The 27287-nt window shown below is 41.4% G+C and overlaps 1 protein-coding gene across 1 annotated transcript in view; it reads left to right on the forward strand.

Annotated features, from left to right (window-relative positions):
- st6galnac3 (ST6 (alpha-N-acetyl-neuraminyl-2,3-beta-galactosyl-1,3)-N-acetylgalactosaminide alpha-2,6-sialyltransferase 3) overlaps window positions 1–27249 on the forward strand; it is a 65201-nt gene extending 37952 nt beyond the window's left edge. The window contains exons 4-5 of the mRNA XM_068570240.1: window positions 19413–19520; window positions 21803–27249. Of these exons, the coding sequence (XP_068426341.1) occupies window positions 19413–19520; window positions 21803–21992 (298 nt within the window). The 3' untranslated portion in view covers window positions 21993–27249. The remainder of the gene's footprint in view (window positions 1–19412; window positions 19521–21802) is intronic.
- The last annotated feature ends 38 nt before the right edge of the window (window positions 27250–27287 follow it).

Here is a 27287-nt window from a genome sequence, read left to right on the forward strand (position 1 = left end):
AGTTGCTAATTTTACTTGATCAGAATCAGCTTTAATGGCCATGTATATTTTTACAAACATGGAATTTGACGCCGGATTCTGCTCTTCGTACTTCTTTTCAATGCAAGAGCTAGATATAAAAAAGATAAATATAGAAGAAAGACCAAAAAATAAGACCTTAAGGAAACAGAAAAACAGTAAAAACGTTAAAAAAAAAGTAGTCCAGAAAGTGCAGCTAAGTACAAGATCTGAATACTTTCCTGAACCTCTGATAAAATACCATAGTATGAGTAACACTCTATTGGCCATGTTGCTAGTTTCTTGCCCCTCTTCTTTTTTAAATTAATACTGAAATCTTAAATCAAAATTGTGTGAACAACTGAATGTGGTTGTCGAGCATCTAATCCAAGACCATTTCCATTAATATGCTGCAACAGCCTTCCCTCTCCTGGAAGGATTAACCACTGGAGGTTTTCTCCCTCCCATTCAACCGGGCACTGATGTCTGTCGATACGAGGAGCTTATAGCTGTACGTTAGGGGGTTACGGCTTAGCTTTGAAGCCTGCACACGTAGTAGCCAAAGTGCTGTGATTGGTTAGGATGTGCCGCTTGTGTCAAGTCCACCAGTTTCTGGTACTGGAAGAGATTGTATATCGCGAAGACAAACAACAGGCAACTTGAACAAAAGGTTAAATGATCTGCTCCGTGTCCATGAAACACAGCAGGGATTTCACTATTTCTGTCTCCTGGTATTATTAGTGTAACAAAGCAAATGAACGAATGTAAACGGGTACCGCGAGGGCGACGTTGAAAGCCTGATGTGTCCTGATCACGAGACATCTGTGGGTTCCTGCAGCTGGACTCCGGTTGTGTCTTTGCATCAAGTGTGAACCCTTCTGTTCAAGCCGGGAAAGTCGCTCCACACCAAACTGAGAAAACCGGTTATTTTCGGCCCTCTCTTTATGCTCGAGGCCATGTGGACGCTTCACATGCCGTTAGCCCCGTCGTGTATTTATTGTTTGCCTTTCATCCCACATTTTTAATTCTGATTGTTTTTTCTGCTCACTGAAATAGATAAATTACTTAAAAGGGGTGCGCAGCAGTAAAGGGACTATTGATCGTTGCCTTCACATCACCAACAATCTTGTCACACAAGATGACACTTTTTGTCACACCGTCAGTTTATATTTGAATACAGTCCCCTTTTTTGTGTTGCTGGAAGCTAACAAAAGCACATCCAGCTCATGTGAGTGTGTGTGTTTTTTTTTTCTTCTACCGACTGGGTGCTAACGCAGGTAGGCATGATGGTTAGCCCGCGGCAACAAAAGCATTTTGTGTTCTGCTTTGCTGCACCCAATTGAATAACCTCCACCGGCTGAAATATCCCAGACACACTCCGGCAACACTAGTAATGTAGGTGCGCGGGCTCACCTAATAAGCCTTATTAGATTACATAGTGGCCTCAGAAAATAACACTCTAAAGAGGTAGAATAACCTTATAACGCGCTGCGCGGTGTGTCGGTCTGTCTGAAGAATATCCCTCGGCACCATTGTCACCGAGACAGTTTCTCGCGTGTGCATGCTTTTAAAATAATTATATTTGTCCATTAAATGACTTATATTGTCTTTAAAAGGCATAAGAGGATGGTAGATGGGTAATGGGCTTTTCTGGTTTTCAATCAATCAACGGATTGTCTCTCAATCAATCGGATTGCTTTACCTTCTGAGTCACAGTTGCCCTCAGGAGCAGAAGAAATCATATACATTATATTAAATCTAGGCACTGCAGCAAAAAGTACTTCAAACATGCAAAAGAATGTAAAGTGATTGCGTCAAAAACATTTGAAACGACAAGAATAGCGAGATAAATAACAATAGAATGGACACAACGGCGTACATAATAGGGTTGCATGTGAACTCGACCTGAGTCCAGCTGCTCTTCAGAAAATGAAGTCTTTGAGGTTTTGGCCTGGCAATCAATAAAAACTGGATCTTTGACGGAGTCAACTTGGTCTTTTATCCACTAAAATCATGAAAATAAATGTTAGTTGCTGCCCTAATACCAAGACTGTGTTATAAAAGTAGAAAGGATCATTTATATATAAAAGGAATAACGTTTATCAATTGCCCCATCTAGCATCAAAGAGTGGTGTTTGCTATAAAATGCATACAAAGGTATAAGAAACAAACAGAGAACATTAATGTGAATTTCCAGCAGTAGTAATGGTCTGCAAATATCTTTTGTCTTCACATCAATGAGGCGTACCAGTGGCTTTGCCCTCCTCTTCCCTCTTCGTCTCATCCTCTTCTTCTTTATCTGTTTGACACTTTCACTGCAGCAGGTACAGCATGTACGTCTCCCGACAGAGCGGATAGCACTCTCTTCACATGTTTCATGGATCCTCTAATGTTGTTTGACTCAAACAAGCTTTTCTCTGATGTTCAGGCCGGCTAAAGACATGTTTGTTTGTTTTTTCACGCTCACTCTACTGTGGGGATCGCAATCTGCAGAAGACGCTAAAACACAAAATGCAGAAGAAGTGCAGCATGATAACACTCCCTCTGTGATGTCGAGTCATGCTCTTACTGGTGCGAGCAGGACAAAGGAAGCTCCTCTCAGTGTCCTAAGAAAGGAGAATGGGTGCCGCCATAATGCCCTGTGCAAGATCAGATGTAATGCATCCTGTCAGTGACGCTCTGTTGTACGCTCAGCTCTAAATTGGATGTGAACTAGTCACTTCAGATTATACTTGTACAACTCTGTCTGAAAAGAGACGCAATCACCTCTTGGCAGCAGTATTAAAATCTGCTTGTCAAACCTTCATCTCCCCAAATAGAGCGCTGGCTTGTTCTTGAGCGTTTCTCAGCCGCCAACAAATAATAAGTCAGCCGTTCCTGACAAACACCAGCTTTTCAATCAGCTAATGCAGCGCATTACCGCGTCACATTCTGTTATCCATTTTAAAACGCATTGACACTCAAATCATAGTAATCCCAGTGAGAGAATACAGTGGCGTTTTGTCTTCTTCTTCTTCTTCTTCTTCTTCTTCTTCTTCTTCTTCTTCTTCTTCTTCTTCTTCTTCTTCTTCTTCTTCTTCTTCTTCTTCTTCTTCTTCTTCTTCTTGTGCATCTGCAGAACTGGGTGGAATTAGATTGGGTACTTTCTGGTCAGCTTTCGATGCAGCGTTCAAAGATTTGGACGCTTTTAAGTCTCATGTTGAGTTGTAATGCCTTTCTGAAATGTGGACCATATTATACTCTGTATTTAATAAACTTGGTTCTGCATTTAAAACCGTTATACTCGCTGGAATGTTACTCAAGATATATATATATATATATATATATATATATATATATATATATATATATATATATATATATATATATATATATTGTAGCGATATATATATTGTAGCGATATATATTGTAGCTATGCTAGAAACTAAATCCTAAAGATGTGGCATTTGATAAATGTGTCAAATTAGTGCAAGTCTACGACATTAAAGGAAGAATAATCACTTCATTATTCCATCTGTTACACCGTTCACATTTCTGATTTGTGTGCAGCATTCTTCACCGTCCTCATAATGTGGTGCGATGAACATGGAAATGTAAAACCACGGCAGCGTGTTGCTGTACACCTCCTGTAAAAACACAGGAGTGGTGCCGCATTGTCGGAGCGAGAGGCTTTTGAATATTAAGGTCGTAACGCATCTCTTTTGTGAGCAGCCGTAAATCTTCTTTACGGTAAGCGAGGGGACCCGGTGTGGCTTAAGATCAGCCTGAACACTCAGGGAGAGCTTAACAGTACCGTGCTTATTGGACTTTTGCTTTGGATTACTCCCTATTGTGAAGCTCTCTCAGGTGAGAGAGAAGCCGGCTCTAAATTATTCAACAGGACAAGTGAGATTAATTGATTATTGAGCTTAAGATCAATGATAATCAGTAGTTCTGTGTGTAATTCTGGATCTTAGGTCTTTGTCTTGATCTGTGTCCCTGGAGAAATCTCTTAAGTTGGTCCTCATCTGTTTGCTAATCCTCGGTTTTACTCCCCTGGTCCTGGACCTGCATCCCATTAACATGTTGGATCGGCTGCAGAGCTTTCACAGTCTTCCATTTAACTCGGAGTGTTCTCTTTTTTTTTTTTTTTAAGTCGTAAAACTCTCTTACCAAAACCAATTCCAACTGCCGCTCACCTCTTCTGACCTTCCACCACTTGTATTTCTGCCAAATGCATCTTCATAAATGGTTTATGACTCTCGTGCTCCGAGACAGTGTTGTTGACGCTTGGATTCACTTTGAGTTATTTTGTTGAAAAGCCTGTTTCTTATGTTGCTGACTGAAATTAGTTAAGAAAAACCTCTCAACCTGCATAAATTTCCAAGACACTTTATACTCACTGAGAATAAAAGATAAATCAGACTCCTCTCTTTTAACAAAATAACTGCTGTTTGCTCCTGTGAAGTGTGTTAAATTCTTGATGCGGGTCTTGGATAATGATGGGATTCTTTTACCGGAGGCTTTTTGTCAGTGAATGTGAAGCTAATAGGTTTATAAACCATGAAGTCTCTGTTTCCTTTTTAATAAGATATTGTTCTGTGAATTGCAGAAAATTGTTCCATGAATAACTACATTTGACCGTTCTGGAGTGAAAACATCATCAGCTGGCATGTACAGTACAGCAGTTTGTCTTCAGGCCTGAATTGGGGCTGCAGCTAACAATGTTTTTTTTATTTTCTTGGAATTAATCTTTTAGTAAGAAACTAGTGAAGCGTGACCATGAGCTTTTCCTAAAGCCCGAGGGGATCCACAATGTGTGATATTCATAGACAATAATTAGCAATGTTACCATGCTTACATGAAAACTAAGATGCTGAACTATCATCGGTAGCATCTTGTCGTTAGCATTTAGCTCGTAGCACCACAGTGTCTCAGCAAAGCCTCCGAGGGCCGCAAGCATGACTAGCGGCCCTCTCGACATTTAGACTTTGCTGAAGAAATTACTGATTTTAATTAGCGATTCATTAGCTATCAACATTGTTATTTCACGGGCAATCGATTCATCAGCAATTGTCTAAATTTAAGGCAAGTTTATTTTATTGTTTTGCTGCCGCCAACCCTTATACCAAGAGCACATGGTTCAGTGGTGCACTGGCAAATAGTTAAAGAATAAAACTGCCTATTTGATGAATAATTGGGTCATTTGTTCTTTTGGGGGTCGGGGGGGTTGCAGATGATGCAACCTACACTTAAAATGAACGAGGGATGTATTTTTTGGGCTCTGAGGTGATCAGACAAATAAATGCATAATTTTGCTCAAATACAGTTTTGCTGTTTTTTTAAGCCACTTTATTATGAAAAGGTAAGAGCAGACATTACAACAATAGTACACCCAGTAGGCCTACGGGAGATTCACATTGACTCGGACACATATTCATTTATTATTAAAGCCATACGAGCAGGAACATCAATGTTGTTATTGATCTTTAAAGTCCAAGAAATTCAAAAATGACAAACCAAATCATGTCGATAACTAACCAGTATGAGGTACTTCATATTGGTGCAGCAAAAGAGACTTTTTAAAATCCATCTTTTCCTTTTTAAATGAGGTTGTTGTTGACAGGTGGATTGTGGGAAGGTGGTTGGTTGACAGGAGGTCTGTTTCCATGACACCGCAGCACATACGCACATTACCAGCCCACGAGTCCTCCATGTGGGAGCTTGCATCCATGATGTTTGCTGCATACAGAGGTTGTTTGGTTGCTGCGAGCCTTGGTACTTTGCTCAACTTATGATTCCTTCTAATTATGTTCATTTTGTTCTCGGGGCGGAAATATCCAAGCAGATTATATTTACTTTACTTTAGATATCAGAGGGTACAGTCAAGGCTCTCTTTATCCCACAGCTGCAGGAAACCTGGAATGGTCTTTGTTTTTTAGCCTTGATGGCGGTCTATCGCAAATGTTTTGTTGCATTCATGTTCCCTTGAGGATGAGTTCAAATGACTTTTGTGAGCTGAAGGCTTTTCATCAAGCGGAGAATGAGATTGACATGAGGTTGACATTTCTAATACTATTAAAAATGACTTTATTTAGACAGCACTATTTCAAAACAGAGCTAGAAAGTGCTGTACAAACAGAACAAATACATTAAAGTCATGGGGAGAAGAGAACGCATCAGTATCACAGGGGCAATTATTAATATGAATGTCAAAACAATCAAACATATTTGTCTGTTGTGCTGTCGAAGGCACAGACACCTTATTCAATTTTTCTGTAATGATTGTCGTATTAACATGAGCGAAACATTTTCAAGGGCTTTGGAGAGACACGGGAGTTTAGAGATGGGTCTGCAGTTGTTAAGTTGTTTATGAAGTTGGTAAAATATCCACAATTGTATCAGTTATCATGAAATTAGGTTGCAAACATTCACGTGCCCCAGAGGATTAATTGTAATGTGATCCCTTCACTTTTAATTTAACGGCATAATCAGCAGATGAATATTTTTTATTACGTAGCCTCATATTAACAATGGGGTTAGTCCTAATTAGCAAATGTCACCTTGCTAACAAGCTAAATTAGAAGAGTGAACATGATGAACACTATACCTGCTAAACATCAGCCTTTTAGCATTATCATTGTGAGCATGTTAATGTTGTCTTTTAGCTCACTTCTTTACTTCACTTTCTTCACTTTTTCACGTGGGTGGTGCTCCTGCCTGAAAGAACAGTAGCCCAAAGTGTCCTGTGTTGGTCTGAATTAGGAGGCTTTCTCAGGGCAGTTAATACTGACATGATCCACAGTATTGACTACATTCTATTCCTCACTAAAAATACAAGAACACAAGTAGGAATTCACCAATTCATTCATTGTACATCGCTGAGGATTAGTGCGCCTGCTAAAGGCCTTAAAATGTAACAGAAGATATTCTTTGGGTGTGTGGCAGTTCTAGTTGACTAATCTGTCTTTGTCTTTTAAAATGAGACACGAGGTTGTATAATCAGTTTGAAATATCTGCAGCGTTGTTTCAGTCGAAACGGGTGTAAAATGTGCTTTGATGTTTGAGCAGCAGGGTGACCGAGACAGCAGCGATATGGGTGGTAATTGTCTGGAATTAACTCTCAGCGCGGGCGGGCCACTTTTGACTTTGAATCACTTTCGTGGCATTTGAGTGAAAACTCAATTAAAGGAATGAATGGAAATGATATTTCAAAATACATGTTTTTCCCACTATTGTAGAAATATCATCTTACACTCTGGAGCTATAGACAATTTAGGAATGTACTATTTTTTTATTTTGTCTCATTCTTTTAAGAATTTTGAATGTAATCTTTTCATCAAGGGTAATGGCACCTGGCAGCTGACTGTTTCCGGGATACCAATGTTAATTTTGATTTATTATCAAAGCTATATGCAGCACTGGAAATAATTTAATCTAACACTGATAGGCTGTGATTTATGAATTATAACAATGCAATCTGAGAGGCAGGTAAGACATTACCATATAGGGATTTTGACCAGGGGGCATAGAGGAAGAACCGTTTGTTGTAAAGCAGACAGTTCAAACAAGTTCTCCTTCGCCTAAAAAAGTCTTTGCCTCAGACTCACTGGGCTACTGTGAAATTAATGAGCGAAAACTGCCGGGGTGGTGGTGGGCATACAAGCATCAGACGCCATCTCCTGCACTGAGAGAATTATTAAAGTGCCGGTTGCCAGGAGATCAGTGGAAACTGCTCGTCGTGAGCGCCGTGCATGTCAGGAGAGGGCAGGGATCGCTGTGAGGATGCCAGCGGGACGCAGAACCATCCGGTTGGTCATTTGGGTGTTTTTTTGGTGGTTTTTTTTTCTACGCGACAGGGGTCAAATGTTACGACTGTAAAGCAAGTTAGGGTGATGGGTGCTCTCCACATGCAGAGTGTCAGTGAACGCAGCATCCGGGATCATGCTAACAGCACAGAGACTCTGCAGGGGAGAACGCGTCAAGAAATGAGAAGCAGCCGCTCTCCACCTTCTCCGTCCTCATAAATTTAACAATTTACAGGACTATATCAAGGCGTGGATGTCTTACTGTATCATCTTATTATCTCTTCTCTCCACCGTGGTATTTATAGAATCAGATTAACATGAATGAATCAAAGCATCGTTATTTGAGTAAACAAACAGACACTTGGTCCTGGATATAAAGGACGTAGAAGCTTATGAAAGATGTGGGTTTTACAGGAAGCCAGTGGAGAGCAGCTAATGCAGAAGTAATGCGGCCTATTTTTTTTGGTTTTGTTAGTACACGAGCTGCAGCATTCTGAAGCAACTGGAGAGATTTAAGAGGCTTATAAGGTGAATAAAATTGGTCCAAGCACAGAACCTTGTGGAACTCCACGACTAACGTGGTCATTGAGGCTTCATCGTTTACATGTAAAAAAAACTAAGATTGCTCTGATGTATAGGACTTAAACCAGCTTAGTGGCGTACCTTTAACCGACTGGTCGCGTCTCTGTAATAGGATGTCATGGTCAATGGTGTCGAATGCAGCACTAAAGTCTAACGAGACAAGAAAATCCTTAAATTAATTATGAAGGAAGTCAGTTATGTCGTTATGACCATCATCATGTCAGAAGCAGTCCTCTTTTATAAAAACTATTTTGCTTTACATGTATTTTTTTTATACATATGACAGGATTACAATCATGATATCACATTTGATTACTATATAATTATTCAAGCTCCCTCATTTCAGTATATATAATATTGAAACTGAATTACATCCAGACTAAGCAAAAGTAATGGATATACACTGTAAAGTAGCTCATAAATGTAGGTACAAAATCAAAAGAAGTCAAGTCACAGGTGAGCGTTGGTGGACTTGGACAAAAGCCAGTGCGGGTCAGCTAAATTGGCTTTATAATCAGATTAAGTATTCACTTATAGTTTCACTTATTTTTGTATGGATGGGGTTGTTCTTTCTTGGCATCAGCAGCCAGAAATGAGCGACGTACCCATCCTGCCAACATCCTGTTAAGTCAACACAGAAATGAACTGGATTAAATAATGCAAACATCAATGACGTGCTCTCAGAAGGTGGCAGGCAGGTTATTGTATCAGAAACACCAGACAAACTTTGAAAAAAGAACAAAAAAAAACATACCAGAATCAGGACTTTGGCTCAACTCAATACCGCAACCATTAGGCCTGTGACACGTTTCACTTTTGCAGTATTTCCTTTTGAGTTAAAGAGGCATGTTTCACTGATGCACACCCATTTTTTTGGTGATCTTGCAGTGAACCTGAAATATCAGTCAGATACCGCCTCGCTAAAAAGATAAAGATTGATTATCATTTAAACAGGCAGACATTGTTCTCCGCAAGCTAAGTGAGATCTCACATTACAAAAGGCTGAGTAGTGATGACAGTGTCGATGAATACAATGTAACATCAGCAGCAGCAGCAGCAGCTCTGACTCTTTTTTTTTGGGACACTTCGGAAAAGGTTAAGAATACAATTCTACTCGACTGTGGTATTCTAATTTTTGTTGGCACAGAGTCCTCAGTCCTGTCCCTCCCGGTCTCCATCACCACTGAAATGGAGCACAGCTTGACTCTGATGGCAGAAAGCTCTCTGTACCCAGGATTAGCTATTCAGTGACTACTTCACTTTGCAAAATCCTTTGTGCAAAATGTCACAGCAGTGTGACGACTGTTGGCTCTCTGCTGGGAGTTCAGAGCCTTTCTGTCCCTTTTTACCAGCCCCTTTGTCCTTCGTCTTCTCACTCTGCTCATATTGACAGATGCTTCAGGAGGACAACAAGGCCATTAACTCGGAGGAGACGGGGAGCCAGGAAACAGAGGGTCAGAGCAGAGAGATGGGTACCAGTAAACAGAGAGGACGAGGAAGAGAAGGACGGAAGATGAAAGAGTCGGAGAGAGAAATTGTGGATAGAGGTGAATCACACAGCAGCTGAGATTGAGAGTAAACAGTATTTTTTTTTTTTTTTTTTACATAGGTGCCATTGAATTAGAAAATGTGAGATTATTGATCCAGAATCTAAGAGATCCCTCAGGGAATAAAATCCGATATAATCAGACCCTGAAGTTCTGCAGCACGAAGCACTAATCCTCAAGAAGATAAATTGTTACTTTACTGAGGAGAAAACAATTGTAGCAATTGAACCAACCGTCTTTGGTGTTTTTTTGTATAGAGAGAATTTAACAATACTGAAAGAAAGGGAGTCATTTTTCTAATTTTTCATAAAAATATTTACATTTTTGTCCAGATACTGAACCACCCCAAAGAAATGCTCCAAGCCCGTCAAAACCTTCTGGACAAAGAAACAACTTTGACAGAAATTCAAACCGCAGGTTTGCAAAGCTGTAAAACATCTGGTGGAGCGGATTGACCAGAGGTGCTAACATCCATCCTGGGCTGCACAAAATCTCACTTTAAACTGTTCATTCATCACTGTTTTACCTTTTTCATGCCCTTTTTCCATCCTTCTGTGAGGAACTGCAGTTTGATGAGTCTGCAAACCTGCAAACGTGAAAGTTAGTTTGTGACTTCACTGAGAAGTTGGAGACGTGCAGCCTGTCACCTGCAGCTTTTCATCCAACAGCTCACTGTGGCGGCTGCTTCTTGATCATTACTTGAACCTTGCCATCAAGTATAGTTTTGAGAAAAAAAACTCTGTATCGGCAAAAAACAGATTCTTTAAATATTCCATATATATATATATAAACACCAGACTTGTTTTACCTTGAGACAGATAATGAGATACAGTTTGTAAAAAGACAATGTGAGAGGAACTTTGTATTTAATTGTCTAAAAATATCATTTATTTCACAAACAGCGGGGGCTTCATTTTCTTCTTGATTTTCTTCTTTCTTCATTTTGTCTGATTGAATTAGTTCAAGGACTCACACTTTTGTTGATTGGTACATTGATTGCACTTGTTGTTCTCTCTATAAATAGCATGTTGTTCAGTTAAAGAGTCCTTCAGGTTTAGATTTTCTGCTCTTCATCCAACAAAACTACCAGTGGAGTTAGTAAGTATGGTGTGTGATCTGCTTTTCTGTCGTTTAATGCCTTGTACAGGTTATTTCACTAGAGGCTAAACTGGGCACCAGATCCTCCACACCAACAGCAAACCTGCTATGTTCAGCTAAATGTTTAAAACAAAGTGAAAAGATAAGTGCTCAACTAAATAAAAGAAAGAAAACTGTACAACTGCCATGCTATGTATTTGTTCTTTAGAAATCCAACTCCTAAAATATATCAAAATGGATTCCAAACAAACCCAGAAGGGAAAAGGGAAGATAAGAGCTCGTACGCAGACATAACATGTTCTCTGCTGAATACATAACCATGAGAGCAAGTTTTGATAAATGTAGAGATGCATGACCATATCTGAAAATGAAAATCTTCCCTAGTTAATTGTGCAGGCCAAGTCCAATACATTTGCAGTTTATTTCTACAATTTTCATTATGTTCAGTTTTTATTTAATTGTATTTGTTTATTTTTTTTTAAAATAAAAAACTGATTTAGAAAAGGATTAGTTTTTTGGCCGAGATAGTCAAAACATTTATTGTCATATGCACCATTAATAGTGACCAGTCCAGTGAAATTCTCCCGATACTGTTTACATGGAAATGCAAGTTATGTGAAATCTAATACAAGGAAATGAATAATGAGCACAATGTAAAATACACAGGAAAAAAAAAAGAGAAAATAATTTGCAAAATTCCACGCAGATGGTAAGTGAATGCCTGAGCCGAGTCGAGGGACTGAGGATAACGGCCCAGAAGTCCTGAATTTATCATTTCTTGTACCTCCTGTCAGAAAGCATAAGTGTGAAAAACGTGTGTACTTGTTTGATGAAGCCGCGTGCTCCTCTGTGGACTCTGCGGTAGTAGATGTCCTGCAGAGATGGAGGAGGCCCCCTGATGGTCCTCACAGCAGTTCCTCGACAGGCGCTAGTGGCCCATGGCGATGCCGTTCCTGGGCGGCCACACACTGATGCAACTGGCGAAGCTGCGCAGAGTCCTCTGAGATATGCCACGTTTTCTCCATTTTCATTTCAAGACTCTGTTGCACGGACTGCATATAAGAAGTGGACGTAGTAGGTTGTTTCAATAAATCATCAAGGATGTGAGAACCAAATTTCATGACAACCAAATTGGATGACAAAAAAGTCATGTACTCATTTAGTAAAAACAATATAGCGTGTGTTTTTTTTCATAGTATCAAGTGAACAGAGTCATTGGAGAGAAAAAAAGACAAGAAACATCTTCAAGCGAGCTTCTTTCTGACCAACCTTCATCTAAACAAAAGAGGGGAGGGGGGGGGGGGGCTTCTCCGCATCAGTGTCTTTTCTTTGAGGGTTAACGCCCCCTTCCTGTTTAGCATTAGCGCATTAGCGTTGCACGCCAATACAAACGTAAACAAAACTAGACGTAAAGAAAGCAAGTAGTCTTTTTCATAATGCAGGTTGTGGAGGTCACCTCGACGCGTCATTTTGCCTGCCGGCAGAATTAAGAACCGCCTCAGCAAGCCTCCACGGCAGCAACGCTCATTCTCATCATTAAAATAAATTGCTGTGCTCTCTGGTCTGTGTAAAAAAAAGAAAAATGTCACAAAAAAAGCCCTGTTTTCACCCCGTGGCTCTGCTCTGGATGTTGCCACTGTGTCATCTCAGAGGCTCCTCCGTGGCTTCAGAGACACAGGAAGACACAGTGTGTTGTTACTCTCCACACAACTTGCCCACGGGAAACACAACGGCTTGTCTCGCGGCCTGTTGTTGTATGAAGTAATCACTTCATAACGCACAGCCATTTGCATCGGGCAATTCTTGCCGGGAGAGGAAAATAACATATCTGGGAAGAGAAAGGGAGGCAAGTCTGCAGCTCATGTATCTGGAGATTGGATCAGTTTTAAAACCGAGCGTCTGGTGAAGTGGCCCCTTCTCCAGAATACCATTGTGTTTACCGGCTACGGCGAGATGGTACATTTGTAAAATCTCAACAACATACGACTGGAGCTTGGCTCGAGTGGCAATTTGTTTGAAGAAGGATATGAGAGAGAAAAGGAGATTATAAGAGGGAGATAGAAGGCTTGTATAATGCCCACACTCCTCCACTAGCAAGGGAGGAAGACCCGGTCGAGTCTGATGAAATGCTCTCTACAGATTGTGTCTGAAGCGACTTGATAAAGGAAGGATGTATGGGAGGGCCTCTCCACGCCAAAGCACACATTCACCTCGTACGACACTGCACTGATCCGTCTCTTTAAGTAATCTGACTTTGCAGTCCGATAGAATCAGATACTAAAATAGTGAAATGCATTGTACATGAGGTAAAAACATGATTGATTTGATTTGAACATGTGACCACATCATTTACATGTGATATACCCCTATCGTACACCGGCATTTTTGCCACTTCCCTACTGGAAAAGAGATGATGTATTCCACGGTGTTTTTTGCGTCTTAAAGAGACAGGCACTAAAAAGGACCCGCGAGTGAATACAGGTGTACTCAGACTGACAATATGAGATATGTCATGTTTTTTGTTCTTGTTCTAGTAGTAAACCCAAAATACAAGTATGAACCTGAAAATCAGCAAATGTCCCTTTTTTTAAATTAAGCTCGAATAAATAAAATGGCGTGCACACAGAGATGACCATGACGTCCGGACAGGAGGAACAAAATCAACTTGAACTTTACAGATGCAGGGATGCAATCTTTGTTGCCGTGAGACTGAGCCGGTCCTTGTGGTAAACTTAGCTGACCAGCTGCTGGCAGCAGCTTCATAATTTAGAGTAAATATACGAGCGTATGGATCTTTTCATCTAAGACTCTTCAATTTCCCAAACTTTTAAATACCAAATCCATAGTCTTGAGTGTCCAGTTTACTTTGAATTGCTTGATTAACATTCAATTCTGAGCACTCTCTTCTGCAACCAGGTGCTCCTACAAACACACCGGGTGTCTCGTTATGTGAATAGTTGCATTCGTCTAATATTGTATAATACAAACTTTCGTCTGACGTGTTGTTGATCATCAGTTTTTTCCAACAGTCAAAGTGATCTCCTTCCAAAGTAAGGATCAACTTCCCACAAAATAGTTGAGTTGCATTAAGTGTTTTTGACAGCTGTCGTATCATATTTGCGCAGCTGCGGAGGCACACATAAAGCACAGTTCGACTAAACCGGTCGTCACTTTGGATTTTTCTGGCACACATGGACAGCTTTCCTGCTGTGAATGTCAAGTGCGAGTTATTGAACAGAGTCGGAGGTAGAGAAGTCTCGCTGATCCCTGGCAGCTCCTTAGCCTCTGGCGGTCGGCAGGTAAGGCACAAAAAGCTCCAGCTCAGTCAGACTTCAGGGATTATTTACTTAGACCCTGCTCAGAGTGACCGACTTAATTTCTCAAACACCCTTCATTTCCTCGTGCTGACAGTGCTGCAGCGTCCTCGCATGTCAGTCACAATCACTCCTGCCTCACTTGACTCAGGTTCGTGTTAGAGATAGAGAGGGGGAAAAAAAAAGAGATTTCGCAGAGCTTTTTATGTATTTTCTCATATTTGTTCAGCTCCGTTCGTGCCCACATACAATTCATTACGTTCCATTTTTCACGAAAGCCGTAGCAGTGGGGACTAAAGGGCGATTTAGTAAAAAGCTAGGCAGTGTCAAGCCTGACCTCATGAAGCTTTTTGTTTGTTGTTAGAGTAAAAGGCTGTGTTTTTCTGCTTTCAACAAAACAAGCCAATTCATTCTCTCTGTCCTCCGGCTCTGGATGTCATTTTTCGCCTGCCAGAGCAGCTTCACACAGCGCCTTATCTTTCTTTCAAATTGGCCTCACAATAACAGCATCCTCTCTGCAAAGTTGTGCCATTATGATTGTCATAGGTAAACACAATGTCTGCTAAAGACTTTGAAGTCTACCAGTCGGTGTCTCTGCGTCTCCACTTCCACACATTTGCTTTGAAATTTTAATTATCAGGTCAGCATATCCCTCTTTATTTATTCCACCCAAGCTTTTTTTTTTCGCTCCAGGACATTCAGCACACAACTAGTGATGTGGTGTGTGTGTGTGTTTGCGTGCGCGCGAACGTATGCGTGTGTGCCTGCATTTGTGTCTGCTGCAGGAGTGGCAAATGGCTAATGAATAATGCAGGTAATAGTGATGTGTTGACACCTTTGACAGCTGAGAGCTGCCGAGCGCTGCCTCACTGATGATGTGCCATTTCCCTGCTGTGCTCCTTCACTCCTATATCACGACTAATTACATTTTATTTTTATTTTTATTTTATTTTTTGCATCTTCTTACAGCCGAGTTGTCAGCGTGTGTGACACAGTTTGTTGGGCCGACGAAATTAAAAGTCAATTACATTGTGCATTTAAAGATGCACTTTACAGTAGTCAAGCTCGTTCCTGTGATTTATTCTCGCTGGCTTTGGTGTGGTTTGAACAGATAGTGCTGCATTCGAGTGTTTGGAGTCTGCCATTATATCCTATTCCTGTCTCCTTCTCCTTTTATAGTAAAGCAGGGCTTTAGCGACTAAGGATAGAAGTTTTACTTCTAGCGGTGCGGTTTATGATTTGTAAATGGCAGTTAATCATTTCAAGTTTTTAAGGGTCCTTTTAAGGTCATTGGATTTCTATTTTTAAGCCAAGAAACAACAAATTGCAGAACAAGCCGACGCATCTTCAACCGCGCAGCTCCGTGAAGCTGAACTTATGCCGCGTTTACGCCAAACGCGGCGGGAATTTGAGAAGCCCCGCCCGTCATCACCGCCGCCGTTGCTGAATCAAACTGCTGCTGGTCTACAGCTGAAGTAGCGTTGGTGGCGGCCGTCACTCAGACGCTGTCGAGGAACTACGGATGATGTCATGAACCCAGACACCATGGAGTTTGATGTTCAGACGTATGTGGAATTTACACAACAAGTGGTTAGTTCCATGGTGGATGGTAGTTTCTTAACAGTTTCTTATGACCTGGTCACAATGATCTTCATTGAATGAACCAGGGGCCACTTGGACTCATGTTTTCAAAAATCCTGTCTTCGGTCCTGTAGCTGAACTGATGACGATAAGAGCTCCACCTACAGAAACTCACACTTCACGAACTTGAGCACCGAGGGCTCAGACATGAAGAGCATCGTTCACGCTATTGACTGATCTCGTGGAAACACCAAAGCCATCGTAACTGAGCCGCAAAGATGGGCGACTTAGAAAACAGCAGCAGCGTTAAGCACGCTGGTCATGTGGCTGAAGAAGTCTATGAACAGAAACGTCACCACAACACGCTTGTCTCTCAGCGCCGCCATGTCAAACTGTCCTTGAACGAGACGCCGCAGCCTCAACCTGCTCAGTGTTCCCCGACAGCAACCAGAAGCAGAAATGTAAAAATATGGAATCGACTGTGTGTCATTGTTTCTCCTGTGATACAATTTGACGCTTGTGCATTTAATGATGTAACAACTCTGAAATATATTTATGGAGGTCACTGCATGCCAATGTGCCCTTGTGATGAATGAAATGTCTAGACTATGTTCTGCTTATTCTAACTTTTAAGAAATGTCACCACAAGTGTTGAACTGAAAATAAAACATGATCTCTTATCCATTTTGATGGCCTTTTCGGGTTTGGGTTTGTGTATATGTCTGTCTTCATGTTTACCAATCTTGGGACCATGTTTTAATATTAAGGAAATAATGTGTTTCATAGATCCATAAATACAAATCAAAAGCAAATCAAAATATGTAAATCTAAAATGTTTTCTCTTCAATAGGTTTTATACACCGCTCTGTAATACAAATCTTTGGTTTTTATTATCCCCGGCCATCTCATCCTCCACCGCCACCATCGCCTTTCCTGTTTTAATAAGGTTTATGCTCATAATTGATTGTAATCATAATTCATTTTCTGTATATAATTTGAAAAACTAGCAGCAATTTGAAAAGAGGCAAGGAAATGATGTGTCTTCTCCATCAAGGTGCTATAAGTGACGGACGTGAGGAGAATCGTCGATGAGCTGTTTCTCGGTGATATGTAGAACAGCAGGCTGGAATATGACGTGAATTGTTTGTGGAATTAACCTTTATTTAAATCACTCACACCTCCATCATTTGTATGCCAGCTGCTTTCACAGCACAACAATATGAGAGAAGGGAGTTTTACAGTTGATTATTTCGGATTCACAACAATATTTTCCACATAACTGGAAATGGAAATTACATATTTTTAATGAGCTGGTTGCAAGCTGTTGGAAAGCTTTATGCAGGCTTTTTTTACATTTTTTTTTTTTATCAACGTCACGGTCCCAGTCTTTTGCTTTGTGATTTAATTTGCCAGCAGGAGACTTGGAGACTTCTGATTCACAAGGTTCAGTGAATGGAAATTTACTCCAGTACAATAACCTGTTTAGCTGCGATAATGGTTCATGGCCATAAGTCAATCAGCTACTGCCTGAAGCGTCCTCCTGCTTTCCTGCACAGGGAGATTACTTAGGGCAGTGGTTCTCAAGCTGAGAGGTACAAAACAAGTCTGGGATGTCAGGACATGATTGACAGGATAGGACAGCAGACAATTTGTACTGTTGCACTAAATGACTTTATTTTTTTCAAGACTTTCCTTTCATCTTTTCTCTTTAGCCATGCTTGCCAGTTGAGCCCCTACTTTGGTCCAGGCTGAAATACCTCAGCAACCATGGGATGGATTTCCATATTTTGTTCCATATTCATGGCTCAAAAAACGACCCCTGACTCTTCCTCGATGGCGTCAGACAGATTTCCATAATTGTTTGTACAAACGATTCATGTCCTTCTCAGGATGAGTTTCAATCGTTTGTATTGTTCCCCGACCTTCATTATTTAAGGGGCCGTCATCAGCCCAATTTTCCATTGAATAATTTCTACAACGGAAAATAATTCGTTTGTTATGTAGTTGACCTGATCACAGCCGGTGAGACACATACGCTGAAGGCTGAACAAGTAGACATTTGAGGGATCAAAAATCTTGGGAAGTTTGTGTTGAATGCGGTCCGCGGGGGCTGATCCTGGAGCAGCCTCGGTGGGCAGCGAGCGCTGGAGCTGTCAGAGGAACCTGAAGAAGAAAGCGCAGGTTACTGCTGGTAACGCTGACAGGATGCGTCGCGGCTTCCAGGGTTTGCCGTTCCACATATCCGTGCATTTTTAGGATTCATGCCAGTTCATTCAGTTTTAGCTCATTCTTTAGTTTGCTGTTTCTGAGCAGCACTTTGCTCTATCCACTGTATCTGTTTTTCAAATTATACATTTATGGATTTATATTTTCTTCATGAATCACTTTTCGTTTGACCTAATTTATTTGTGAATTTGTGATTATTTTTAAATAATGCTTTATTTATTCTCCAGGTAGCTGTCAATTATTAAAATGCGTTTTCTGTTCTTTAATTAAAGTTGTTTTTTATTATTGTGTTTATCTCTTACCGTTATCCTTCATCATCATTTGCTTACTTACTTCCTGTTTGGCTTTCAGCAGTTATATTGCTTTTCTTTGTCTGCCAAAATCACTTTGTAAACTCTGTTTTCAAAGGTGCCTAAAGACGTTAGACATTGTTATTCTAATTAATATCACCATTATGCTCCATAACATCTATGCTGTATCACACTGTGGTGATGAAGCTATTTCCCTCCTCATCATGATCAGTATCCCGCTGCGCGCTCTGTCTAATTTATACGAGCTCTCCTGCTTCTTGTAGTATTCTTCTGCTGAAAGCCGGGGGGGTCCTGTGGGAATGCAGTGCCACCTGCCATGCAGGTGCAATCTTTATGACCCACTTACTAGTCTGGTTGTGACAAAACCTCGAGTGAGGATGCGTCTCTACAGTGTGTTGGGTGCTTGAAAATGATCAAAGCTTCGAGAGGTCATAACAACACTAGCTTGATGCTGATGAAAGGATTATGCATGTTTTTATTGATTGGCCTCCGGGGTTCCTGCATCATTCACAGGGGGGGGGCGACGTGTGGGCTGCTGTTGTGATGAGCTGTTCAACAAACCAATAAAGTGCGCTTCTTTTCTCACCCCTTTTCACAAATATATACTGAAGTGGGAATTTTACAACCTCTTGAACTATTGACGAACACAATAGTCAATAAGAGACATTACTTCAGTGGACCAGACATATGGTTACACGCTGAGGGCTGTGCTGCAGATGCGTTTTCATTTTCATTTTTAATAGCTGATGCTTAATTTACAATACAAACTGCTGCTGGAATCATTGTTATTCTAACATCAGCTGAATTACATGCACACAAGGTCAACGGGTAGGTACAAAAGTCAAAGAAATGGAGTCCTGGAAGCGCCTGAGATGTTTTCATTTTCATGCAAATCCGGATGAAAATGGCCGATGGAAATCTTTTGCAAATGAGCGTTTGACTAAAAGGGCTGACTTTGTATGTTTGCAGGATCCAGTCCGGCTCCTACCTCAGCACCGGCTGGTTCACGCTCATCCTCGCCATGGACATGTGCAAAGAGATCCATATCTACGGCATGATAAATGACACCTACTGCAAGTAAGGCACCGACGATCACCCTCCGCACTCGGATGACAAATGCACATGCTCCTAACAAAAACTTTGAAACTAGATTGACATTCACAGCAGCGCTGGCCAATCGCAGCCTCTCATAATCACGGACTGCCCTGTTGGAATACATTTCCAATTCCTCAGTTTGGATTTAATGGCTGAATTTCTATGCTGAAATCCATATTGGGTTCTCTGTGCCGTGAATACCATTATGTTCTCCTGCTGAGAATACCCAGCAGACTGCAGAGTCTCTGCTGCTGCTGCGGGCGGCCGGGCTGCCGCACCCAATCCCTCCCCTGCTTCAAGTTTTATTTGTATATCGGCCTGTCGTTGTTCTCAGACTCTTGGGTGAGTGATTGCTGTCTGGCTGTGAGGACATTGGAGGGATGACAAACAAGATGCTGTTGCGGCAGGCATGGCTGCTCGGCCTCAAGTCGTCTAAAGCCTCGATTGACTCGAGCGCTCTCTCCCTACGCCTCCCCCTCCACTCAGCTCAACCTGAGCTCTTTTTATCCCCCGGGTCACACACTTTTACCTAATACACAGTGAAAATCCTGCCTTTTATCCTCTCTCTGTTCCCCGCGCACAGTGGGAGTTGAAATATAAACAGCCCCCGACACATGGCAGAGAGCAGCGATAATTCAACCAGCGCCGAGGATTTTATCATTCAGTGAGGCAGGTAAAAGGTTCCTTCCCTGTCTGTCGCCCACTTGTTTCCTTTCCTTTCCTGCGTGAGACAGGAAGATCCTTCCCTAAGTTTCTGAGAGGACAATTTAGTGTGACACAAGTTTGGTCGGCGGCCGGCAACAAAGAGAAGCAGTGAAGTTGTGCGAGTCAATGTTTAAAGGTCTAGTCAGAATTGACCTCAGCAGATTTGTGGTAAAGGAGCTTCAACAGGTGCTGCAGAGAGGGTGAAATTGAATTTATTTGTTAACGCTGGTGCACATCCCCGTGTGACACAGAGAGGAGAGAGCCGGAGATTGGGTTGTGTATTTCTGTTCGCTGGCAGACGGCCATAGTTGCTTTCTCGCTGTGGTGATGGCTGTTTCTCTTCAGTCTGTGTTCATTCTCCCAAAGAAATTGTTTCACAAGTCATTTTCTCATAAAGCCATCACTTGCTATTAGATACCAGCTGCAGAGTGCTCAATGAATCTATTCTGCTGCCCCTGTCTTCATTGATTCCTCATTCTTGTTCATGGTTTGACGATGCAAACTGTAAACAGAGCCAATCATCACGAAATGCAGGTACGAATGGCCGCACTTGTAGTTTTGTTTGTGTAATGGTTCATATTCCTGAAAAGGCTTTGGCCCCCAATTTGGCGTCACAAGACAAATCCTGTTAAAACACTATACTTTTAAAAGTAATATGTATTTTTGTTGTATGTAATAGTACAACCTACACGGAAAATATAAATTCTAATAATTGATGCGCTTGAAAATGAAGCCTGGTGACGAAGATCTGTGTTACATTACAGCACCCATAAAAAAATACTATAATCAAACCTTTAACTCGGGGGAGGTGATATGATTAAATGTATTATTCATTATCAAACATTGATAAATATGTATATGACAAATAAATGCAAAAATCATATGAGCCATATTAGATATTAAACTTTTTCACATGACAACATTCTTCATATGTGGAAAATCAAATCTTTACGGACCAATTTAGTGTGCAGCCTGCTTGGAATAATTGATTTGGACAGCAGACATTTGTAACAATAGAGCGATTGAATCGTCAATGACATGAAGATATAACTACTTTTAACCTTCATTGGGACGCTCTGATTAAATGGCATTGATCGACCATCACTTGCTAAGCTGAATCAGATCGATCCTGTCGCATCTCATCTCACTATCAAGTTACATTAAATGCAAGACTTTCCTGTGTGACGTCATGCCTGATACTTAACAATCCCTATATATATATATATAGATATATATATATATATATATATATATATATGAAATGCAGCATATACCACTTTATCTATACAACACAAACCTCATGTGATTAACATGTGATTAACAAAAAAGAGTTTCATGTTGGAAAAAGTACAACCGTAGTAAAAAGATGACAAGTTGGCTCCTCCCCCCCGTAACAGAAGCCTACATATAGGCCTTTAAAACAGTGTATAAATGTACCTGTCCAAAGTGTCAGGATTAAATGTTTGGGGGAACATAGGTCACAGTTGTAATAATTCATAACTGAAAAGGTTTTTAATATCCCTCCCCCCTCTCTCTCTCTCCCCCTCTCTCCTGTGAAGGACGGAGGGTTACAGGAAGGTCCCCTATCACTACTACGAGGCGGGCAGCCGGGACGAATGTGCAGAGTATCTGCTCCATGAGAGCGCCCCCTACGGGGGGCACCGCTTCATCACGGAGAAGTCTGTGTTCGCCAAGTGGGCCAAAACTCACGCCATCAAGTTCTTCAACCCACCGTGGCAGCTGTCATGACCCTGGCTGAACCGACATGGAAACGCTACACCGTCGACATCGCTATCATCATCGTCACCGTCGTCATCTGGGCACCGGCTGGATCTCTACATTGACAGAAAGCGTGTTCCCTGATGCGCACAAACGTTCACTTTGGTTGGTTGCAGGCTTCTCGGCGAGTAGAAGCTCTTGTTTGTTTTTTCAGGCCACAAAATCAGAAAGACTTTTCAGTTGAGATTCGAACCAACCGACACGGCAAAAACATATCTCCTGTTTGTTTTTTTTTTCGATAATATTTTTTCTCATGAATTTGAGTGCAGCGGGCGCGCTTGCCCGCTGCTCTTAACTGACTAATCGATCCATTCGCTGCTCTGTGAGTTTAGCAAAGGATGGCTCGAAGACTAACATTAAGAAAGAGGAGAAAACAACTGGAAGAAGTAACAACCTTCCGTGAACTTTCCGTGACCTCTGTGGCTGCACGTTGCAAAGACCGAATTTTCAATGTTTTTCAGGACTGTAGCTGGAGAAGAGCTCAGCTGCCGCAGAGACGAGTCACGTTGCCATGGACGCCTGACAAGCTCGCCTACTCTGTTTCCTCTGCGTGTCCGTCTCCTTCTGTCAGGCTGTAATTAATCTATAACAAGTATCTTATTCAGGCCTTCAGCTCTGACGGAGGGATTATTAGGGGCAGGTTTCAATTTACTCTGCGCCGTCTAAAAAAAGCTTCGGACAAACATTTCAAAAAGTCCAAATCAGCTTTCAGTCAAACTCAAAGGTCAACCAGAGTTGTGGATGTAAATCAGCCAGTTTGTTGTGTTGTGGGCAAACTCACACAACTCAAAGATTATTTTTTTTCCTATATAATGCTGTGAAATTGAACTCAAGAGACATGTTTTGGCTTGATTTCACAGATTCATTCTGCAGAGCAGAGTTGAACAGTGTGCCATTGACAATGTGGGCCTCACAGCACATGGAGCTATGTGCAATTAGAAACTTACGGAAGGAGTTAAATCATTTGTGACCCCGCAGAGGGAGAGATTTATGTGTGCAGTGAAACCATTTGAAGTTAATTGTATTCTATTATCATTTTGTGCCTGCAATATACTCCGCAGTTCATTGTAGAGAGACAGAGGAAGATGCTCTCTTTTCTCGCTCGCTCATATTCTCATCCAGCGTTGTGCCTCTTTGTGTACAGTATCACTGTGTGAACACATCTTGCCATTTGTCTTCAAACGGAGCGTGCGTGTCTCCTGGTTCAGGTCATTACATTTGAACGCATCTGTTCCAGGACAGTGAATAATAATCAGTGAAGTGCTGAGGTGTGTGTAGGCTGGCGAAGCCCGGTGGAGGGCCGAGACGCTCTGTGACCGTGACTCCTCTCCCGCCTCGAGGCTGTGATTAGTGTCCCGGTCAGAGCTGCTGCCCAGGGGGGAGGACTGGAAGGATTCAAAGACTTCTAATTTAGGCGACTTGATGCACAGGGTCCCTGACGACTATAATATACTGCAGCCGAGCTTCACAATCTCACTCCTGCTGCAGAGCGCCGTTTGCTATCACACAGAGGCACTCTATTTTGGGCTTTGGGATTTGGTGATTTACAGGTCAAAAGACATGAAGGTTGAAACTGGCAGGTTTTCGGATGTCTTGGCATGGCTATTGCTGTCGCAGATGCAGTGTGGTGAGGATTTCATCGCCCAATTGCGGTATTTTTAGACAAAGTCTGTTTGGATTTGAGTACTTTTGGGCTTTAGGATTTAGATGTTCATGCTAGGAAGGAAGATTTACAGAAAGTATAACTGAATAGTTCATTTAAAGGCTAATGTACTATATGTATTTTTGGCCAGAATTAGGAGAGTGTGTTTTGGGGAGACTCATGACCTTCCGACTTAAAAGATTCTGGCTATAGAAATGCAACCCAGGTCTGACTTTACATGAACTAATATGTGTGTTTTTTAATTGAATCAATCATGTGACATATCTATGAAAGTTTTTACTGCACAAACTTTCCCAGGAGTCTTTTTTCGGAACCCCTCCGCCAGGTAGGAAGGATTTGTAATCATGCAACTGTAAAGTACAAATAACAACATAATGACTCTTTGTTGTTATCGTTGCATCGTGTGTGAAATTATAGCAGCCACTGAGCTTGGATGCCAACGGATCCATCTCCATGACAACTGAGCAAACCCCTTCCCCTAATGTAGATTGTGTGATTCGGTTGAAAGCTTCAGAAAAGGTAAAAGAAAAAAAAGAAAAAGGTCTTCACCCAGATGTCTAGACGAATGTTGACCTGCAAATAACCAAACCCCTGGGTTCTCCTGTGTTGGCGACACGTTTGGCTCGAGGGAACGGGACAATAAGATCTGATCTGTCTCTGTTTTCCAGACAGAGTAAGGCACCCGAGAACCTACAAAGAATGACCTACAGCTCAAGATGCATTGTCAAGTCCGCCTTGCTCGACAGGAGCGTCAGCAAAATGTAAAACCGCCCTATTTTAAATTCCACCCGGTGGAGCTCAGTGTATGACCGTAACACAGGTGGGGTCATGGATCAGATTTCCTCTGGGACAGTGTGCAGTATCCCAGCACTGCGAGCACCAGCGATTAAAGTATCCACCTCACAATGTATGTGAAGCAAAAATATTTCTTACTGTATTATTTCTCCTGTTCAGCAAGCCCGGGTATAAGATCTGGGCCTTGGGGAAAAGTTTGAAATTACACTTCTTTGTGCCCCTGTGGCGACACAGCCCACGATATTGAATTCATACAGTACGCCATGCATGTTACATGACTAACGTACCTCTTTTATACATTACCACTCGGCCTGTGGTTGTGCAGTCACGTGGCAGCGCTCCACCTGCTGTACAGCATATCCACCATCAATTGTAATATGGGTCACACCCAGGTAAGATTTGATATCCTGTTTCGTTGTCTCATGATTTGTACGTGTTTTATGGTGCATCGTTTGATTTCAATTGTTTACGCACATCCTTGTCTTGTTGCTTTTTTTTTAATGGTTGCTTTAATTTTTTTTGTCGATGCAGTGGTTTTTGTGCAGCATTTTCTTTCTGCCGCAGCTCGTGTGTTGCCAACGTTTCATGCTTCTTCGGGCTTTGTTCTGGGTTATTTTCTGGTCAACAAACACTCCAATTTTCTCAGCCGGAACACAATGGAAGAATTGTAATTTGTATTCAATAATGTCTTTGATAAAATCGGTTTTAACTTTAAATAAATTGTTTGATAGTTCTGCAAATGTTTTTTATTATTGACTGTCTTGCCGGGAGTTAGATGATACCGCTCTCAAGTGTGTACAGGAAATATTAAGCTACAGCCTGCAGCTGGATAGCTTAGCTTAGCGCAAAGACTGGAAACAAGAGGAAAGCTAGCCTGTCGAAAATTAACTAAATTCCCCGACACCTCTACAGTTCTGTATTTAACTTGATGTATCTCGTTTGTCTAACGTCTGTAAGAACATTTCCCAGGTGGTTATGTGCTGGACCTCTTCTTGGCTCTGAGTTGAGTCAGGAAGGGCTAGCCTCTGGTCGGCTAGCCTCTGGCCGGCTAGCTTCTGGCCTGCTAGCCTCTGGCCTGCTAGCTTCTGGCCTGCTAGCCTCTGGCCTGCTAGCCTCTGTCCTGCTAGCTTCTGGTCTGCTAACCTCTGGCCTGCTAGCCTCTGGCTTTCTAGCTTCTGGTCTGTTAGCCTCTGGTCTGCTAGCTTCTGGTCTGCTAGCTTGTGTAACTCAATGCAATCCCTCATTTAGCATTTCTTAAATCTGCCTTTCTGCCTTGAGTTTACTTTACTGAAGTTTAGCTTTTGCTGTGTACATGTAGGGTTCATGGGAAATCCTTTTCCATTAAAGAAGTACTTGAGGCTGGATCCCTCGTTCTTACAATTGTAACTCGAATGTCGATGGAATTTCGAATGAGGTTTTCTTATTTCTGGAACAGAACTGCAAATCCAGATTATTTCCCTCAAATATTTCCCATGAAAATAGTCAATTGCACTTTTTACTTTTAGGGTTTTGTCCTGGTTAAACAAAGCAGATATAACACCACATATGAACCAGTAAGACAGACTAGATGGTACCTCGGTTCCAGTCTTTGTCAAGCTAACTCTCCACAAAAACACAAATAAATTTTTCCCAAAATGTTATTCCTGCAATGCTTGCCCTACATTCTTGTTCATTTCTGATTCTGTTCCCTTTGTTTTGTCTCCCCAGCTTGAACTTATTTTCAATCACTTTAATTTTGCTGTGAAGCACTGAAGCTTGTTTGGAAACTGTTTCATTCATCCTCTCATACCTGAAGCATGACCCATTTCTTTGTACCTCGCTGTATATATGCAAATGGTAGCAAAATTACAAGAAAAACCACTGCTTATCTTCAGCTGCTCCGCAGCATAAGTGGCCGTGGAATGAGCTCCAATTGTTCGCTGGTATAATGCGAAGTTGAAAATCAAATAGAAGGTCCTTTCACTTAAAAGAGAGCTGGTTTAAAAAAAAAAAAACCTGATTAAAACGTCTCGGTCTGAGGGTCTGCGGTGGAAAAATGTGAATTTCATTATTGCTCACCGTTTAAAATGCTCTCATTATTTGAGGCTGTTTCTTGCTGTAATGTGTCGAGATAATTGCTGTCTGTTTCCGAGTTGAGAGTTTGGATTTCATTGTCTCACCTCTTCAGTTTCTACCATTTTCCCTCCTGACTGTTCTACTTGTTGCTTTTTCCCAAATGCCTCAAGTGCTTTCTTACAATAAAAATTCAATTTCTTTTATATTTCCCCGTGTGCACGTTTTACAATTAGTGTTTGCATTTCTTTTTCAATTTTCTGGTCAAGTGTCCTTGTGAAATGTGTAACTTTGGGTGTGTGACTGAGTTACATAGAATGTAAAATAACACTGAGGTTGTTATTATGAAGGTTGTTTTCACGAACACACTCCTTTTTACCGGTGGTAAAATAACATCCAAATGCTGCATGGAGTATTGCAGGTTATTGAAATGTACATTTTGTTAAAGACAAGAAAAAGTAGTCATATGTATTATTCTGTCATTTGCTGTCTACATATTAACTAAAATAAGATATACTGTGAGTATTCTTATTTTTACCAACATGTCCTCTGTGTCTTTTATTCTCTGTGGGGATTAAAGAAAACCTAAAAACCCTGTTCCATGATTAAAGTCCTTACTAAACCAAACAAGCTGCTTCAAAATGTAAGAAACCTGCTGAAATCTTTGAACTGTCATCTCAAATCTGCCGTCTCATGAGATTTTTTGAAACATCAGTGAAGGATCATAGATGTGCTGAGTTCAGAGAGGGAGTTTT

The sequence above is a fragment of the Clinocottus analis genome, unplaced genomic scaffold (genome assembly GCF_023055335.1).
Source record: "Clinocottus analis isolate CAN_PGR_092001 unplaced genomic scaffold, fCliAna1.0.p SCAF_11, whole genome shotgun sequence".
NCBI lineage: Eukaryota > Metazoa > Chordata > Actinopteri > Perciformes > Cottidae > Clinocottus > Clinocottus analis.